The 18,805-nt window shown below is 34.1% G+C and overlaps 1 protein-coding gene across 4 annotated transcripts; it reads right to left on the bottom strand.

The window, feature by feature from the left end:
* Nucleotides 1–1,182: 1,182 nt before the first annotated feature.
* On the bottom strand, nucleotides 1,183–17,874 carry LOC105114598 (G-type lectin S-receptor-like serine/threonine-protein kinase RKS1). Of its 4 annotated transcripts, XM_011011189.1 has the most exons (8): nucleotides 17,147–17,874; nucleotides 3,149–3,805; nucleotides 2,766–2,897; nucleotides 2,520–2,650; nucleotides 2,203–2,413; nucleotides 1,883–2,120; nucleotides 1,636–1,786; nucleotides 1,183–1,554 (listed from the first exon to the last, which is right to left on the bottom strand). In XM_011011189.1, the coding sequence occupies exons 1-8, from the start codon at nucleotides 17,856–17,858 to the stop codon at nucleotides 1,246–1,248; spliced, it is 2,541 nt and encodes an 846-aa protein (XP_011009491.1). In that variant the 5' UTR covers nucleotides 17,859–17,874; the 3' UTR covers nucleotides 1,183–1,245. The 4 variants fall into 4 exon arrangements, with proteins under 4 accessions (XP_011009491.1, XP_011009489.1, XP_011009490.1 ...); XM_011011187.1 differs by lacking the exons at nucleotides 2,203–2,413; nucleotides 2,520–2,650; nucleotides 2,766–2,897; nucleotides 3,149–3,805 and adding exons at nucleotides 15,540–15,750; nucleotides 15,861–15,991; nucleotides 16,106–16,237 and having other exon boundaries at nucleotides 16,490–17,873; XM_011011188.1 differs by lacking the exons at nucleotides 2,520–2,650; nucleotides 2,766–2,897; nucleotides 3,149–3,805 and adding exons at nucleotides 15,861–15,991; nucleotides 16,106–16,237 and having other exon boundaries at nucleotides 16,490–17,873.
* Between the last annotated feature and the right edge of the window lie 931 nt (nucleotides 17,875–18,805).

Below are 18,805 nucleotides of genomic sequence, written 5' to 3'. Positions count from 1 at the left end.
AACTCATGTATTGTCACCATTAGTGCCATAATTTATAGTCAAGTTTTCTTACCATTGATGTCTATAAATAGAGGTATTATTTGAAAGCAAAATGAGAGAGAGAGAGTTTGAGAGTGAAGAGAAGAGAAAAGGAGATAAATAGGGGTTGTAATGTGCAGCAATGAGTGAGAGCTGGGAGTTGAGTTTGAGTGAAGTGATCCTCCTTCTCTATGTGTATTGTAACATTTTCTCTATCTATCTCTAATAATATGGTTTCTCTCATGGATGTAGGCGATTTGTTGAATCACGTTAAATATTGTGTTAATATGCTTAGCCTTCAATGAGTAATAATCATAACATCACTGGTCAGAAAACCCCAACAGTTCCTACATCAATACCTCACTTCAGCTTGATTAGAATTACTGCTAGTAAGCAAAGTAAATGCCAATAGAGGGCATCCATTCAACGGATCCTCAGGGTTTCTCTCCATCAAGAAACATGGAAACCTTTTTTCTATGGTGACTCTGACCAAAGGTTTCCAGTATGGTCAGAAGATTGTGCTCCTGGAGACACTTGTGAAGCTTAGCTCTTGGATTCAGGAAATCTTGTTCTGGTCCAGGCCAGAAGTAGGGAATTGTGTGTGGCAAAGTTTCAATTTTCCGACGGATACCATGCTAGCTGGAATAAAACTTGGTTTGAAAAGGAAAACAGGTCAGGAACTGTTCCTGACGTCATGGACTTTTAGCAGTGGGTACATCGAGTGGAGAAAAGCTTGATCTGTTGTAATGTAGCACATCCATCTCCCATTGCCAGACTGTCATTGAAATTGCTACTAACTAAGATAATTGGATGGAAAACGAGCCCTTGAAAAAAACAAATCTTAGCCGTCCAAACTACCATAATAAATATTATATAAATAAAATATTAAAAGAAAAATCCTTATTATATGAAAGCTAGTACAGTTCTAGCTCCTGCATCAAAAGGAATGCAGGTTGTTTAGGAGAAAGAATTGTTGTTTCACTACTTGACATAAGAACAAGAGACCGACTTGTATGCATTTCAAAGCTTTTAGGGGAAAATGTAACTCCTCCAGTGATGAATCAACTATCTCCAATGCATCGTCAGAAATCTTTGTTATTTATCTTTTCATTGAATTGGGTTGTTCGTGGTGGTGTGTGTTAAATCTCAAATCCCCAATTTAGCAACAAGTATTTTCATTACAAATCAAAGGAAATTCGTCTTAGCAATTTTTTAGACAGCACAGCTTCAGCGACTAGCAATTTCAGAAATTGTCACCTCATTTAAAGAACACTGTCCATCTTCTACGTCTAATGCGATATCAGGAAATTTATCAGATTTTCTAAAAAGGAATGCAGGTTGTTTTGGAGAAGGAATCTCTGTTTCGTTACTCAACATAAAAACAACTGCCAACATGGATGGTCTGTCCGCGGCATCTTCTTGCACGCACAGTAGACCTATTTGCATGCATTTCAAGGCTTCACGCGGATGATACAACTCCTTCAGTGATGGATCCACTATCTCCAATGCTTTGTCTTGTCTCCACAATTCCCACACCTGTAAATAAGAGCAGACAACATCTAAAATTGTGAACATTGAAATTCATCCAAGAGCACAAAAAGCTATGTTATAACTCACATATCCAATCAAGGTCAAAGGAGGATTCTGTTGATAAAATCTGTTGTTCTTCTTGCCACTCACAATCTCTAGCAACATGACCCCAAAACTGAAAACATCTGATTTTGTGGAAAAGTTTCCATACACAACATATTCTGGCGACATATAGCCACTGCATCAGAAAAACAAGAATCTGAAGTTTTAGTATTCCTGGTAATCAATGATAGTACTTTGTCACTCGGTCTTTGTTTCAGGCAAAGGTACTTACTATGTTCCCACAACTCTCCTTGTCCTATCTTCAGTTTGGTTGCCTTCAAATATTTTTGCCATTCCAAAATCTGATATTTTTGGGTTCATCTCTGCATCCAACAGAATGTTGCTGCATTTTAAATCCCTGTGAATGATTCTCAACCTGGAGTCTTGGTGAAGATATAAAATCCCACGAGCTATTCCAACTATAATATCAAAGCGTTTTCGCCAATCCAATAACAATCTTCTGCTTTCATCTGTTGAAACAATTATTTTTCAGACAGGTATAATTTGACAACTAGTGTAAATCAGGGCAATAAATACTTAAAAAAGACTTACCGAAGAGAAACGAGTCCAAGCTTTTGTTTGGCAAGTATTCATAAATTAACATTTGTTCTTCATTCTGAATGCAATAACCTAGTAGTTTCACAAGATTCCTGTGTTGAAGCCTTGCAATAACCATAACTTCATTTTTAAATTCTTCTGTTCCTTGTCCTGAACTTCTAGATAACCTTTTTATTGCAACCTGCCGTCCATTAGCTAGCAGACCCTAAAAACATGTTACAAGATTAAGCCTCTGGACTACAATTATGCAAATTATAGAAAGAAAAAAATCTGTATTATTTAGAAGCCATTTAGTTTTTAAGAAACTCTACCTTATAAACCGAGCCAAAACTGCCTTGCCCGAGTGTGTTAGCTCGAGAAAAATTGTTAGTGGCTGCAGTTATGGTGCTGAGCTTGAAATTTTCCAGTTCCGTAGAATTGCTGTTTACCAGCAGTTCAGTACCTCGTTTTTTCCAAAAATCATGAAGCAAAAAGTGAACTTCTCCCCACAACCAGAGCCGAATAAATGCATGACTTGGTAAGGCATATCAAATAGAGATTACAGAGTCATGTCTAACCTGTTTTTGCTCTCTTCTTGAGCCACAAATAAGCAAATAGGCTAATGAGAAACCACAATAATGCAAATAATGGTGCTAAAATGGCCAGCATCGGTTTTTCATGAGAACCATTTGGCTGCCTTGTATTATCAGCTGCATGAGAGTGAAAAGAATAAAGATTAACTCCAGAAAGAAAAACCACCCCCTTCTCCAATGGAAACGTGACAATACATATGGCAAAGTCTGGCCCCTTCGGCACCTAATAAGTACCAATATCAATGGTTTCTGTCATGTAGTACACAGCTTATTAACTACATCCTAGAGCAGTGGAAAAACCTAGAAAAGCTCTTATAAATCAAAATTTGTAATGAAAATTCTATGAAATTTGTAATGAAAAAAGGTACCTAATTCATATGCATCAACACGAACATACAGATCATAACTTTCACTCCTTTCATATCTAATGTCTATTAATTCCTTGTACCATGTCAAACAACCTTCCCCTTTTCCGGGAATTCCAATGATTGAGTATGCAGAACATGAACAATTCCTCTTGCATTCCAGTTCACAGTCAGCGCGACTCTTGCTCATCTCCACCCAAGCTGCATTAGAAGTGTCCGGAAGACAGTAATTCTCTATCTTCACAAACCCTTCTCCATGATCGCAAACCGAAGACGTCTGTAGCCGCTTCCTGACACAACCACCAGATCCATCTCTCGCAGACCATTCCTTTGGGTACTTGGGCTCGAACCCAGGTAAACAGGCACATACGAATTCATTTAGATTGGCAAGTTCACACGTACTATAAGCACCACAATGTCCATAATAGTCGCACGGAAACTGAGGGGTCTTCCAGTAATCCTTCCACTGACCATCACTTTCTCGCCATGTTAAAGCCTTTACATGTCCTGTATGATCCACTATTGTTCTTAGCAGATAAGAATCATCAGGAACTGTGTACACAAAGTACTTTTCGTCTGGATCATTTACAAAGGTGCTTTTGTATAAGCTCATCTGACTTCTCCATGGCCAAGGGGGAGATCTACTAATTGGCTTTTTACCATTATAGAAAAAGAATTGTGGCATCACAATCTCCAAATACAGGGACGCTATTTCCACCCATTACTGCCATGGAGTTGCATTGAGTTTAAAAAACTTGTTGCACCTTCTCAGCCATCCTCTAGGATTGTCTCCTCGAAATGTTGTTAGATCCATCCTAGGAAATCCTGCATTAAACATTGCTCTCTGCGGTTCCTGTCCATAATTTCCATCTCCTCTTGCAGGACCTTTTCCCTTTGAAAGCATACCTTCAGGGTTACCCCTTGCTGGAGTCTGTAGTATACCTTTAGAGTTACTTTCTATCTCTTTTCCAGTCACGTGGTGAGCAAGAAATGCCTGGAACTGACTTGATAGTGTTTCAATTTGAACACTAATCTGATCAGTCTTCTTACTTTGTTCCCCAAGTTGCTCCTGGAATTCTTGTTGAATGATCTATATTCGTTCCTCTAGTTTCTTGCAGTGTTCTTCCATGTTTTTAACCATGGTGTTAGATCTTAAGGCTTTAATACCAATTGTTAAGGTTTCATAACAAGTGAAGGAGAAATAGATGAAGAACAGAGAATCTGTGAGAAAGAATTTGAGAGAGTTCGAGAGAGAAGAGTTGAGACTGAATTTTCTGCATTCTATATTCTTCGTATTCAACTGATACACTTGATCATGGTTTTATAGTAACTGAAGATAATAACTAACTGACTACTCTAACTAACTATAACAACTGTAACCATATGCTAACTAACTATGGCTAATAACTAGTAGAATTAACTACCCCTTGTTGCGTGTTGCAGATGTTATCAATCCTGCACCACCTTTAGCTTCTTCTTTCCATATACTGCATCCATTCCTAGTGACTAAGTACGTAACAAGAACTTTGTAAGCATTCAAGATGAAATATACTTTTGTCTATATGTACACCTGTTGATGTACATTTCAACCTGCTGACATTAACAGATATGAATGTGCTTGTTTACTTGGGTATGAACTCAAGGGTTTATGAAGGTAGAAAACGTACCTTCATAAGTATGAGTCGTTCATGCGCTGCATATGCAATTGTAAATACTCCAGGAAGAGAAAAGGGTGCATTAGATATGATCTGTATATTCGTGTCGATGCACTTAAATTATTACTTGTTTTGCGCTGAATTTCCTAATAAACACTAATTTTTTTAGAAACATTTTTCATAAACAAAAATATTAGTGAGAAACGGTGTCTGATCTTCAAAGTTATTGTCTTTGTTATGTTTCAATCATAATTGAGTTCTTTATGCTCTTCTCATTCTCATGCAGAATGCAAAGGCATCAAATGGTTCTCTTGAAAGGGAATTGTGACCTTTCTCTATTCTTCTTCTTCCTTTCTACTCTCTGCTAGAAAGGAAGAAGAACAGAGAATGAATCTGTTATACAGAGAAGCAGAAGATGAAATTCATGCACTGTTATACTATTACTTTTGCTTAAGTGTTTATATTACTCATCCTCAGTTTATATATGCAGTATTGGAAAGATACCACATGAAGAATGTTCACTCAATATAATCCTAACAGATTCTCTTTTCTAACAAACAATACTAACAGCATTCTAACAATATTAATTGCTAATCTTCTAACACTTGGCATCATTAGGACCATTGATATCTTTACATTCCCCCTCAATTGCAGGCTGGGAGGAGCCAAACATGAGATTGGAGCAATGATGCTGAAACAAAGAAATGGAAAGACATTTGGTGAGGATATATCAGTAAAAGAGACATGTTGGACCAGTATATCATTCGTGATAACCCATTCCCTAACAAAATGATAATCGATCTGGAGATGTTTCATCCTGGAATGGAACACTAGATTGGAAGCAAGGGAGATAACAGAGATATTTTGAAAAGCTAGCAAGAATCGTCATAGAGAGGAATAGAGAAATGAATAGAATTAGAGAAAAATACTGCAATAAAGATGAAGAAAAATAGATAATAGAGATGAAGAGAGGAAAAGCAGAGAAATTATGCAGTGTAGAGGAATAAGAAAATGTTTATGTGTATATTCTCTTATTAGAGTTGAACAATCTGAAATTAAGAAGTAGTCGCTATTTTTAGAGTGCAAGAGATAAAAAAAAAAAAGAGAATCAAAGATTGAGAAGGAAGAATCTTGCAGAAAGTTGAAGATTTAAAGAAGAAGTTTCAGTTTGACAATATATCAAACAGATAATAGACACACCAGTGAACACAGAAGAATTTCATAAATAAGATGAGAAAGAAGCTAGAATCAGAAACAAGAGTAAAAAAAATCACAGAGTGCAGAAGTTTCTCCAGGTTTCCCTCTCTCTGCTGAAAGAGAAGCAATAAAGTCTCAAATCGATTTCAGCAAGAGCATGCAGTTACACTAAGATCTTGAAGAGATCATGGCCAAGCATCATCCTGGTTTGATTATGTGCCGGAAGCAGCTAGGAATTGCTATTGGATGCCTTTGTGAGAAGTGTGATGGAAAATGTGGAATCTACGATTCTTATGTACATCCTTGCACACTTGTGCAAGTTTGTGATGAATGCAACTCGGATCCTTCTAAGGTTGATGTGTTATTTGTGAAGGAGTGGGAAGCTCTGGTACCATGATAGAGAGTGATATTTATATATAAATGAAACAAAGATGAAGAAGGAGCAGAGAGTAGAAAGGAAGAAGAATAGAGAATGAATCTGTTATACAGAGAAGCAGAAGATGAAATTCATGCACTGTTATACTATTACTTTTGCTTAAGTTTTCACATTACTCATCCTCAGTTTATATATGCAGTATTGGAAAGATACCACACAGAGAATGTTCACTCAATATAATGCTAACAGATTCTCCTTTCTAACAAACAATACTAACAACATTCTAACAATATTAATTACTAATCTTCTGACACTTAGCATCATTAGGACCGTTGATATCTTTACAAGTTCAACATGGCTGATCATTAGCATATTTTGATCCGAATCCTGGATCCATAATTGGCATATAGACAAGGTTCCCCTCTAAGGTTCCATATCTATGCGAACCCAAACTTGCATACAAACTTATCTATTAAATAACTCAATTAGAGTTATATGCAGTACTAATAATACTAATAACAAAATAAATTTTATAATATAATTTGATTGTGTTAATACAAGAGTTCATATGAATTCATAGTTTTGGAGTACTAACTAAACATAAAAGGAAGGTATAAATTACAACTAAAAAGCAAGTTCGCAAGATTCAACAAAAATGACCTACTAATAAGTTATAAGTCTAAAAAGATAAATAATGAGAGGGTGAGTTCAACAACTCAATGAGTAGATAATGTTCAATATACACACATAAGGTAATATAACAAAGATAAATGTATATATAATTATAGCTCTTGGTTCTTATAAGAAGGTTTTTCAAATAGGTCATAACAAGAAAATCATAAAGTAAAACTCATTAGAAAATAAAAAAGCAATGAGAATGTAATGTTTTGAATTAAAAGACATAAGAAAAGGTAATTATGCCTTTGGTGGCATAGAAGAGGGTATAAATGAATGAGAGGTAGTGTAGTAATTCAACAAACTTGATAAATATAAATAGAAAGAAAAAAAAAGATCTGAAAAATTTAGAGTGAAAAACTGACGAGAAAGAGAAGGGAGAAAGAAACAGAAGAAGAGAAAAGAGGGAAATTGAAGAGAAATAGAAAGGAGTTGAAGAGAATAAGTTTAAAGGTGAGATTTAGGTTATTAAATGTATAAATGTGTATTATTGAGCTTTTAATTCGGTTTTGATAAATGTTAGGGTTTTGAAAATTTGTGTTTGGGTTCAATTGATGAATTAAATTAAATGTTATAGGGTTGATTGTTGTGGGTAATTGGTTATTTAGTTGATTATGAAAGATTGTGATGATTTTGAGTTATGAATTATGTAAATGGTGAATTTTGAGTTAGGGTAGAATATCAGGATTATCTGAATACAAACGAGACATATTCAAGAACGACTTGAAAGAACATTTAACCTATTTAATACACTTAACTAAGGGTGTATTCTGTAACCTTAAATGTTTTTGAACTAACTAGTCAATTTTCTCAAAAATCCAAAATTTAATGTTTTTTCTAAAATCTAATTCATAATAAAAAATAATAAAATTGGTAATAATTCACTAAAAAACCCTTAATTATTCATTAGACCAATCTAAAAAGCCTAATATTTATCATATTTTTAAGGGTCAAATTATAACTTTTTTTCAAATTGAAGGACCAAATTAAAAATATTATAAATCCATGACTATACTGAAATTCTGACCAAATTTAATCCTCAATTCTATCCATAATATCTTATTATGCTCTAGGGACCATTTTGGAATTTTCTCCAAAATTTTAGGGTCAAATTGGAGGATCAAATTAAAAATATCATAAATCCATGACTATACTGAAATTATGACCATATTTATTCCCTAATTCTGTCCAGAATATCTCATTATGCTCTAGGGACCATTCTGGATTTTTCTAAATTTTTAGGGTCAAATTGTAATTATTGTCAAATTAGTGGACCAAATTGAAAGTATTCAAATTTCATAACTATACTAGAATTCTGTTCATAATTCATGCTTTATTCTATTTAGGATCTTGGAATATGCTCCAGGGACCAATTTTTAATTTTCCAAAGTTTGGGGACTAAACTGTAATTTTTATAAATTGAGGGCCAAACCAAAATTTTATCATCTTCAACCTCAAATCCAAAATTTTCATGGATAACCTACTGTTATCTCATGATTTCTAACATAAATTTATCATTCAAACAAAGTTATAATTCAAAATCTATCATATTTACCTGCAATCTCTTAAAATTAACTATCAATCTATTACCCACAACAATTAACCTCATAACATTCAAATTAATTTATCAATTAAACCTAAAACATAAATTTTCAAAACCCTAACATTAATCAAAACTGAATTTAAAGTTCAAAGAACACATTTATACATTAAAGCATAAATCTTATCCTTTTAACTTATTTTGTTCAATTCCTCTTTATTTCCCTTCTAATTTCCATCTTTTCTCTTTCTTCCCCCCACTTTTCTCTCACTGTTTGCTCTTTGAATTTTCATATTCCTCTTTTTTTTTTAACTTTCTATTTATATTTATCATCTTTTTATTCAATTACTACTCTACCCCTCATTTAATCATACTTTTTCTTTAAGCCTCCAAGGGCTTTATTGTCTTTTTCTACTTTTTAATACAAAACATTATAGAAACTTTGTCTCCGTGCTGGTCATATATATGGGATCGAGTTGTGACAGTACAACTCCTGACAAGTCAACTCATCTCTAATGTTTTGTCTCTTGTATAAGAGGAGGGACAACAGGTGTCATACATATCTCATCTTGATCATTTACAAAACTAGTGTTCTGGGTCTTCCTGGGTGTTTTCATGGCCATGGGGTAGTTTGCCAGATACGGTTTTGTGCATGTAAGAAGACACAATGAGAAGACATTCCATGTTAGCTGTTAAATGTTCTCATGTTGAGTTGTTTTGGAGCACCTATTCCTTCTCCAAAACAACCTCATACAATATTTGAGGAAGAAGAAGATGACAAGGAACAACCTGTGATGTTTTGAATAAATGAGTAGGAAAATACAATAAAGCCCTTGGTGGCTTAAAGTGTGGGTATAAATGAATGAGGGATAGTGTAGTAATTCAACAAAACTTGATAAATATAAATAGAAAGTAAAAAAAATAAAATAAAAGAAGAGATCTGAAATTTGAGAGAGAATCGGCAGGAGAGAGAAGGGAGAAAGAAGAAGAAGAGAAAAGAGAGAAATTAGAAAGGGAATAGAAAGGAGTTAGGGGAAATAAGTAAAAAGGTAAGATTATGTATAAATATGTGTTGATTAAGCTTTAATTTTGGTTTTGATAAATGTTAGGGTTATGAAATTTGTGTTGTGAGTTTAATTGATGAATTAAATTGAATGTTAGGAGTTGATTGTTGTGGTTAATTGATTGTTAAGTTGAATTTGAGAGATTGTAGATGAAAATGATGATTTTGAGTTATGGATTTTGTTTGAATGGTGAATTTGTGTTAGAAATAAGGAAATAACAGTGGGTTTCTGTTGAAATTCTGGGTTGGAGGTTGAAGATGACAAAAATTCATTTTGGTCCCTCAATTTTGGAAAATTACAGTTTAGTCCCCAAACTTCGGAAAATTCCAGAATGGTCCCTGGAGCATATTATGAGATTCTGAATGGAATAACATATGAATTATGGGCAGAATTACTGTATAGTTATGAAATTTTAAAACTTTCAATTTATCCTTCAATTTAACAAAAATTACCATTTGACCCTAAAAAATTTGGTAAAACTCCAGAATGGTCTCTGGAGTATAATGAGATATTCTGGACATATTTGAGGATTAATTATGGTCAGAATTTCAGTATATTCAAGGATTATGATAAATTTTAGTTTGGTCCTCCATTTGACAAAAATTACAATTTAACCCTAAAATTTTGGAAAAATTCCAGAGTAGTCCCTGGAGCATAATTAGAGGTTCTGGACAGAAATGAGGATGAATTATGGACATAATTCCACTATAGTCATGAATTTATGATATGTTTAGTTTGGTCCTCCAATTAGACGAAAATTACAATTTGGCCCTAAAAATGTGATAAATTCCATATTAGTCCCTAACTATGATATTAGCTTTTTCAGATTGGTTTGATGAATAATTTAGGGTTATTTAGTGAATTATTATCAATTTTGTTATTTGTTTTATTATGGATTAGATTTCGGAAAAACCGTTAATTTTTGGGAAAATAACTAGTTAGTTCAAAAACATATAAGGTTATGGAATACATCCTTAGATAAATATATTAAATAGGTTATATATATTCTTTTAAGTCATTCTTGAATATGTCTCCTTTATATTCAGATAATCCTGATATTCTACTAGCAAAACATCAGTAGTATTTTTTCCGGTGTCTGCTTTTGACTTTTGTTTGCTTCGAGTCAAGTGAGTGGATAATTTTCCATATACATGAGAAATATTATAAATATTTGATTTGTTAATATGAATTAGATCATGCTTCTTGATAATATATATACTGATTATTATCCTTGTTATGATAATGCATGATCAATTGTTGAATCTGAATTCTTGATATGAAACCGTATATATTTTGAATTGATAGCTCCTCATTTAATTGATGTCATGAGTTGAGTCTTGAGATATGAATATGTTTGTTTGATTATAATTATGAATCTATGGTATGTCAGTCAGAATACCCATGCTAACAGGGTAGTGTTAGTCTTTGTGCACATCGTATCTGCACCCTAGTTGGTCGGGGGAGTCACCAACCTGTGTGGACTGATCATCCCACAGTACGGAGCCTCATGCTCATTGCATTTTGATTTTTTGATGAATTTTACTATATGATATTCTTGTTATGGCCTATTTGAGAAACATTTCTATAAGAACCTAAAGTCATACTTGTATATATATTTCTCATTGTTGTATTATCTCGTGTATGTATATTGAACGTTATCTACTCACTGAGTTGTTGAACTCACCCTCTCATTATTTATCCTTTTCAAGCTTATAGCTTGATAGCAGGTCATTTTTGTTGGACCTTCAGAACCTGCTCTTTTGATTGTAATTTGTGCCTTTCTTTATGTCTAGTCAGTGCTCCAAAACTCTTGTATTAAGACAATTAAGTTATATTATGAAATTAGTTTGTTGTTACTGCTGTGTTGAACTCTGATTGACTTATTAAAGGATAAGTTTGTATGTAAGTTTGGGTTCGTATAGGTATGGAACCTTGGAGGGGAACCTTGCCTATGTGCCGGTCATGGATCCGGGAGTCGGGTTGTGACACAACCCGACTCAATATATTCCATCTGTTGGCCTAAATGCTAACAACACCAAGATCCAAAGTTTAAAGTTCAAACTTCTGTTTCAATCTTTACATTCTATTCTAGTATCTTTCAGTGAACTTTCATTCTTCTTAGCAATTCCAAGCAAGAACGATCAAGTTACTTGGTTTCTTCAGTAGTAAATTAAGGATGTTTCGTCACGACCCGAATCCCAGATTCATGACCAGCACATAGGCAAGGTTCCCTTCCAAGGTTCCATACCTATGCGAACCCAAACTTACACACAAACTTATCCTAACTTAATTAAAGTTCAACGCAGCATTAATAACAAAATCAACTTCATAATATAATTGAATTGTTTTAATACAAAAGTTAATATAATTTCATAGTTTTGGAGCACTTACTAGACATAAAGGAAAATATACAAATTTACAACAAAAAGAGCAGGTTCTGAAGGTCCAATAAAAGTGACCTGTTATCAAGCTATAAGCCTGAAAAGGATAAATAATGAGAGGGTGAGTTCAACAACTCAGTGAGTAGATAATGTTCAATATACACACACGAGATAATACAACAATGAGAAATATATATACAAGTATGGCTTTAGGTTCTTATAAAAAAGTTTATCAAATAGACCATAACAAGAATATCATATAGTAAAATTCGTCAGAAAATCAAAATGCAATGAGCATGAGGCTCCGTATTGTGAGATGATCAGTCCACACAGGTTGGTGACTCCCCCGACCAACTAGGGTTCAGATACGATGTGCACAAAGACTAACACTACCCTATTAGTATAGGTATTCTGACTGGCATACCATAGGTTCATAATCATAATCAAACAGACATATTTATATCTCAAGGCTCAACTTATGACATCAATCAAATGAGAAGCTATCAATTCAGAAGTCAATTCAAAATATATACGGTTTCATATCAAGAATTCAAATTCAACAATTGATCATGCTTTGTCATAATAAGGATAATAATCAGTATATATATTATCAAGAAGCATGATCCAATTCATATTAATAAATCAAATATTTATAATAATTCTCATGCATATTGAAAATTTTCCACTCACCTAACTCGAAGCGAAACAAAAGTCAAAAGCAGACACCGAAGAAAATCCTACTGACGTCCCGCTGGTAGAATATCAGGATTATCTGAATATAAAGGAGACATATTCAAGAATGACTCAAAAAAATATATAACTTATTTAATACACTTATCTAAGGATGTATTCCATAACCCTATATGTTTTTTAACTAACTAGTTATTTTCTCAAAAACCCAAAAATTAACGGTTTTCTCGAAATCTAATCCATAATAAAACAAATAATAAAATTGGTAATACTTCACTAACTAACCCTCAATTATTCATCAAACCCATCTGCAAAAGCTAATATTACAGCTAGGGACTAATCTGTAATTTATCATATTTTAGGGGTCAAATTGTAACTTTGTCCATTTGGAGGACCAAACTAAAATTATCATAAATCCATGACTATACTGAAATTCTGACCATAATTAATCCTCATTTCTGTCCAGATCATCTCATTATACTCCAGGGACCATTCTGGAATTTTATCAAAATTTTAGGGTTAAATGGTAATTTTTGTCAAATTGAAGGACCAAATTGAAAGTATTAAAATTTCATAACTATACAGGAATTCTGCCCATAATTTATCTTTTATTCTGTTCAGAATCTCGGAATAGGCTCCAGGGACCAATATGCAAATTTTCCAAAGTTTGGGGACTAAACTGTAATTTTCCAAAATTAAGGGACCAAATTGAATTTTCATCATCTTCAATCTCAAACCCAGAATTTTCACAGATTACCTACTGTTATCCCCTGATTTCTAACACAAATTCACCATTCAAACAAAACCATAACTCAAAATCATCATTTTTATCTACAATCTCTCAAATTCAACTTAACAATTCATTACCCACAACAATCAACCCATAACATTCAACTTAATTCATAAATTAACCCAAAACATAAATTTTCGAAACCCTAACATTTATCAAAACCGAAATTAAAGCTTAATTAACACATATTTATACATAATCTTACCTTTAAACTTATTTCCTTCCGCTCCTTTCTATTTTTCTTCTAATTTCCCTCTTTTCTCTTCTTCTTTCTCCCTTCTCTCTCCTGCCGATTCTTTCTCAAATTTCCAGATCCCTCTTTTGTTGTTTTTTTTTTAACTCCTTATTTATATTTATCATGTATTTAGTCAATTACTACAATACCCCTCATTTAATTTATTCCTACATCTAAGCCTTCAAGGGCTTTCTAGCCTTTTCCTATCCCTTTATATTCAAAACATTACAGTTTCAAAACCAACTAAAACTCGTGTCCCTAGGAGAGAGGGGAAGGCAAAAAGAAAACATGACATTGTAGGGAGGTTGAAACTGTTCTTCAAGTTCAGACAGATCTAATCTTTCATTACTTTCTTTTGTTTTTCAGTATCTTGGTATGCTTTGTATTTCAGCACATTATGACAATTATGTATCATGTAGTTTATAGCCTGTTAGAACTCATGAGAATCTGCCTCTGAAGTATGAAACAAGTTTAGTTGGACACAGTCTTTGATTATTGTTTTATATCAGATTTTGCTCCTTTATGTTCTGTTTTCAGTTAGTAGACTGTTGTTGAGAATTTTTTAGCTTTTTCAGTTTGGTTGTAAGCCTTTAAATAAGCTTTCTTATTTATGAAATTATATGCTCTCTGCTACAGCTCTTCTATGTTAAAATCATCTATCCTTCAACTGCAAGTTTTTGTTTCAATCTCTGCAGCTTTAACATAGCCTGTATTGAAATTTGGAAGAGAACATTTGCATGTATGAATTTCCTGAAAAGATTACTGTTATAATAAAATTAGAGATGCTTGTAACGAATTAAAAAGCGAACATTAGCAATTATTCATATCGTACAACTTCAGCGACTAGCAATTTCAGAAATTGTCACCCCATTTACAGAACACTGTCCATCTTCTACTTCTAAGGCTAAATCAGGAAATTTGTCAGATTTGCTAAAAAGGAATGCAGGTTGTTTTGGAGAAGGAATCTCTGTTTCACTAATCAACATAAAAACAACAGCCAACATAGATGGTCTGTCCGTGGCATCTTCTTGCACGCACAGGAGACCAATTTGTATGCATTTCAGGGCTTCACGCGGATGATACAACTCGTTCAGTGATGGATCCACTATCTCCAATGCTTTGTCTTCTCTCCATAATTCCCACACCTGTGATGTTCATATAAATCATTAGCATACAACAAATGAGAGCAGACAACCTTTAAAATTCAGCCAAGAGCACAAAAAGCTCTGTTATAACTCACATATCCAATCAAGGTCAAGGGAGGATTCTGTTGATAAAATCTGTTGTTCTTCTTGCCACTCACAATCTCTAACAACATGACCCCAAAACTGAAAACATCTGATTTTACAGAAAAGTTTCCAAACACAGCATATTCTGGTGACATATAGCCACTGCATCAGAAAAACAAGATTCTGAAGTTTTAGTATTCCTGGTAAACATTCTCGGTCTTTGTTTTAAGCCAAGGTACTTACTATGTTCCTACAACTCTCCTTGTCCTATCTCCAGTTTGGTTGCTTTCAAATATTTTTGCCATTCCGAAATCTGATATTTTTGGGTTCATCTCTGCATCCAATAGAATGTTGCTACATTTTAAATCCCGATGAATGATTCTCAACCTGGAGTCTTGGTGAAGATATAAAATCCCACGAGCTATTCCAACAATAATATCGAAGCGTTTTCGCCATTCCAATAACAATCTTCTGCTTTCATCTGTTAAGAAAGTTACTGTTCAGCCAGCTACAATTCGACAACTAGTGTAAAGCAGGGCAATAAACACAGAAAAAGACTTACCAAAAAGAAACGAGTCTAAGCTTTTGTTTGGCAAGTATTCATAGATTAACATTTGTTCTTCATTCTGAATGCAATAACCTAGAAGTTTCACAAGATTTCTGTGTTGAAGCATTGCAATTACCATAACTTCATTTTTAAATTCTTCTGTTCCTTGTCCTGAACTTCTGGATAACCTTTTTACCGCAACCTCCTGTCCATTAGCTAGCAGACCCTAAAATCATGTAGCATTTAATCTAGATGATTATTCAAATTAGAGAAAAACAAATGTGTAGTATTGAGAGGCCATTTAGTTTTTTTGCTAGATGCAGTAAGAAACTCTACCTTATAAACCGAGCCAAAACCACCTTGCCCGAGTTTGTTAGCTGGAGAGAAGTTGTTAGTGGCCACCGTTATGACGCTGAGCTTGAAATATTCCAGTTCAGTAGAATTGCTGTTTACCTGCAGCTCAGTACCTTGTTGTTTTTCCAATCATGAAGCAAAGAGTGAACTTCTTCCCACAACAAGAGCAGGATAAACACATGACTTGGGACGGCATATCAAATAGAGATTAGAGAGTCTTGTCTTACCTTGTTTTGCCCTCTTCTTGAGCCACAAATAAGCAGATAGGCTAATGAGAAACCATAATGATGCAATTGATGGTACTAAAATGGCCATCATCTTGTTTTCATGAGAAACATTTGACTTCCTCTTATTATTAGCTGCATAAGAGTGAAAAGAATAAAGATCAACTCCAGAGAAAAACGACCCCGTTCTCCAATGGAAACGTGACAATACTTATGGCAAAGGCTGGTCCCTTCGGCACCAACAAGTACCAATATCAATGGTTCCTTTCATGTAGTACAGAGCTTATTAACTACATCCTAGAGCAGCGACAAACATTGAAAAGCTGTTATAAATCAATATTTGAAATGAAAATTCTACGAAATTGTTAGTGGGCAGAAAAAGGGTACCTAATTCATATGCATCAACACGAACATACAGATCATAAATTTCACTCCTTCCATCTCTGATGTCTACTAATTCCTTGTACCATGTCAAACAACCTTCCCCTTTTCCAGGAATTCTAATGATTGCGTATGCAGAGCATGAACAATTCCTCTTGCATTCCAGTTCACAGGCTGCACGACTCTTGCTCTTGTGCATCCAAGCTGCAGAAGAAGTGTCCGGAAGACTGTAATTCTCCATCTTCACAAACCCTTCTCCATGATCGCACAACGAAGACGTCTGTAGCCGCTTCCTGACACAACCACCAGATCCATCTCTCGTAGACCATTCCTTTGGGTACTTGGGCTCGAACCCAGGTAAACAGGCACATCCAAAGCTATTATGATTGGTAAGTTCACACGTACTATCAGCACCACACAGTCCATAATAGTCGCACTGAAACAGAGGGGTCTTCCAGAAATCCTTCCACTGACCATCACTTTCTCGCCATGTTAATGCCTTAACATGTCCTGAATGATCCACTATTATTCTTAGCAGATAAGAATCATCAGGAACAGTGTAGACAAAGTACTTTTCGTCTGGATCATTTACAAAGGTGCTTTTGTATAAGCTCATCTGACTTCTCCATGGCCAAGGGGGAGATCTACTAATTGGCTTTTTACCATTATAGAAAAAGAATTGTGGCGAGCCATTTGGGTTGATCCTAACTGAAAAGTCCCCGAACCCAGGGTCTTCGGCTGATCTCCACGATGTTAGGAACCGATCAATTCCTAATTTTCGATCCAGCCCTAGTTTCATTCCAGGAAGCAGGATGTTCGTAGGATAATCGAAGCTTTGCCATACAGTTTTTCTGCTTCTTTTCCTGACCAATATCAAATTTCCTGAATCCAAGAGTTGAGCTGCACAAGTATCATTTTCTTCCACTGAAACATTTGAAGACCACACAGGAAGCTTTTGGTCATCGTTTCCATAGAGAACGAGGTTTCCATAGAGAACGAGGTTTCCATATTGATTTATAAAGAGAACTCCAGAGGAACCAATGATTGGATCGTTCCTGTTTGCAACCCACACCACAGTTTGTTCTGGTATTTTATGGTACCAAATTCCAAGATATCTATTGCTAGAACTACCTGGAGTGAAAAATCCCAGTGCGAAATTATTTCCTTTGGAGATAAGAAGGTCACCTTCTTTAATGGTTTGGTTCGTCTTTAAGGAGTCTTGGGATGTACAAGATGAGAATTGGAGCATTAAAAGAGAAAAAAGCAGGAACAGTTTTTCAGCTTCCATTATTGGGAAACTGGATCTTAGCTTTTGGACAATTTGAATGTTGCTCTGTGGAGAAAGGAGGAGGTCTTCAGACAAGTATGGGACCATTAGAGAAGTTACGTGAAAAAAGTGGTTATTGAGGGATTTTTGTTTTATGGGTTGGCTGTTCGGAAATGAATAATAATTATTTTCTAAAATGTTTTTTTATTAAAAATATATATATATATAAAATTTAAAAAATTATTTTTGGTATTAGTATATTAAAACAATTTAAAAATATAAAAAATTATTTTTAAGCAATTATTTCTTAAATTTTTTTACAAATCTCAATTTATTATACAACATTCCCAAATGAGTTCATCTTCTCCATTGTATACTACATACACTACTTGTAGGCCACTCAATTTTTATTATTTAAAATCTGATTTTAATTTATAATAAACTAGGTTGATAATATATTATATTATGGTTAAATCTAAGATCTTGGATGATTATTTAAGACGTGAGTTCTCTAATTTACTTTGTTTACTATTCTTAAAAAGGGAAAGAATTGATATATGTGCTATGGAGGGTATTATGAGTTTTAAATCCAAATTTTTATTTATTTATTTAATCAAGCTAACTTTCAGTTTTTTTATTTAGCTTTTTCAATCATCATTCATCTAGTTGAATTTATTTTATTTTTTTCAAAATAAGGAGTATTACAAGGACTAAATTGCATAAATGTTAAGGGTGCAATTTCATATTTTAGATTAGGACACATTATGCTTAAATGCTAATTCCTGAGAAAGTATTTTAATTCATTGCATGCATTCGGGCGTTTTGGATAAGATAGTGGCATCTAGCCAGGTGGCACGCATCGTTTCGCAGAGACCACAGGGGTATGAATTTTTGCCTTGAGGTGTTTTTTCTATTCTGACTTTTCAGTAAGTTTTGTATAGCTGTGAAATCTTTTACTCAGGGTAAGTGAAAATATCATAATCTCAATTATGAGTATGATCAAAATAATATTTATTTAATAGTCTAATTTTTATTTGATTTGATTTTTATTAGTT

This window comes from Populus euphratica, unplaced genomic scaffold (assembly GCF_000495115.2).
Source record: "Populus euphratica unplaced genomic scaffold, PopEup_1.0 scaffold549.1, whole genome shotgun sequence".
Classification (NCBI taxonomy): Eukaryota; Viridiplantae; Streptophyta; class Magnoliopsida; order Malpighiales; family Salicaceae; genus Populus; species Populus euphratica.
The sequence above is the reverse complement of the archived record's forward strand: the minus strand, read 5'-3'. Positions and strand labels throughout refer to the sequence as shown.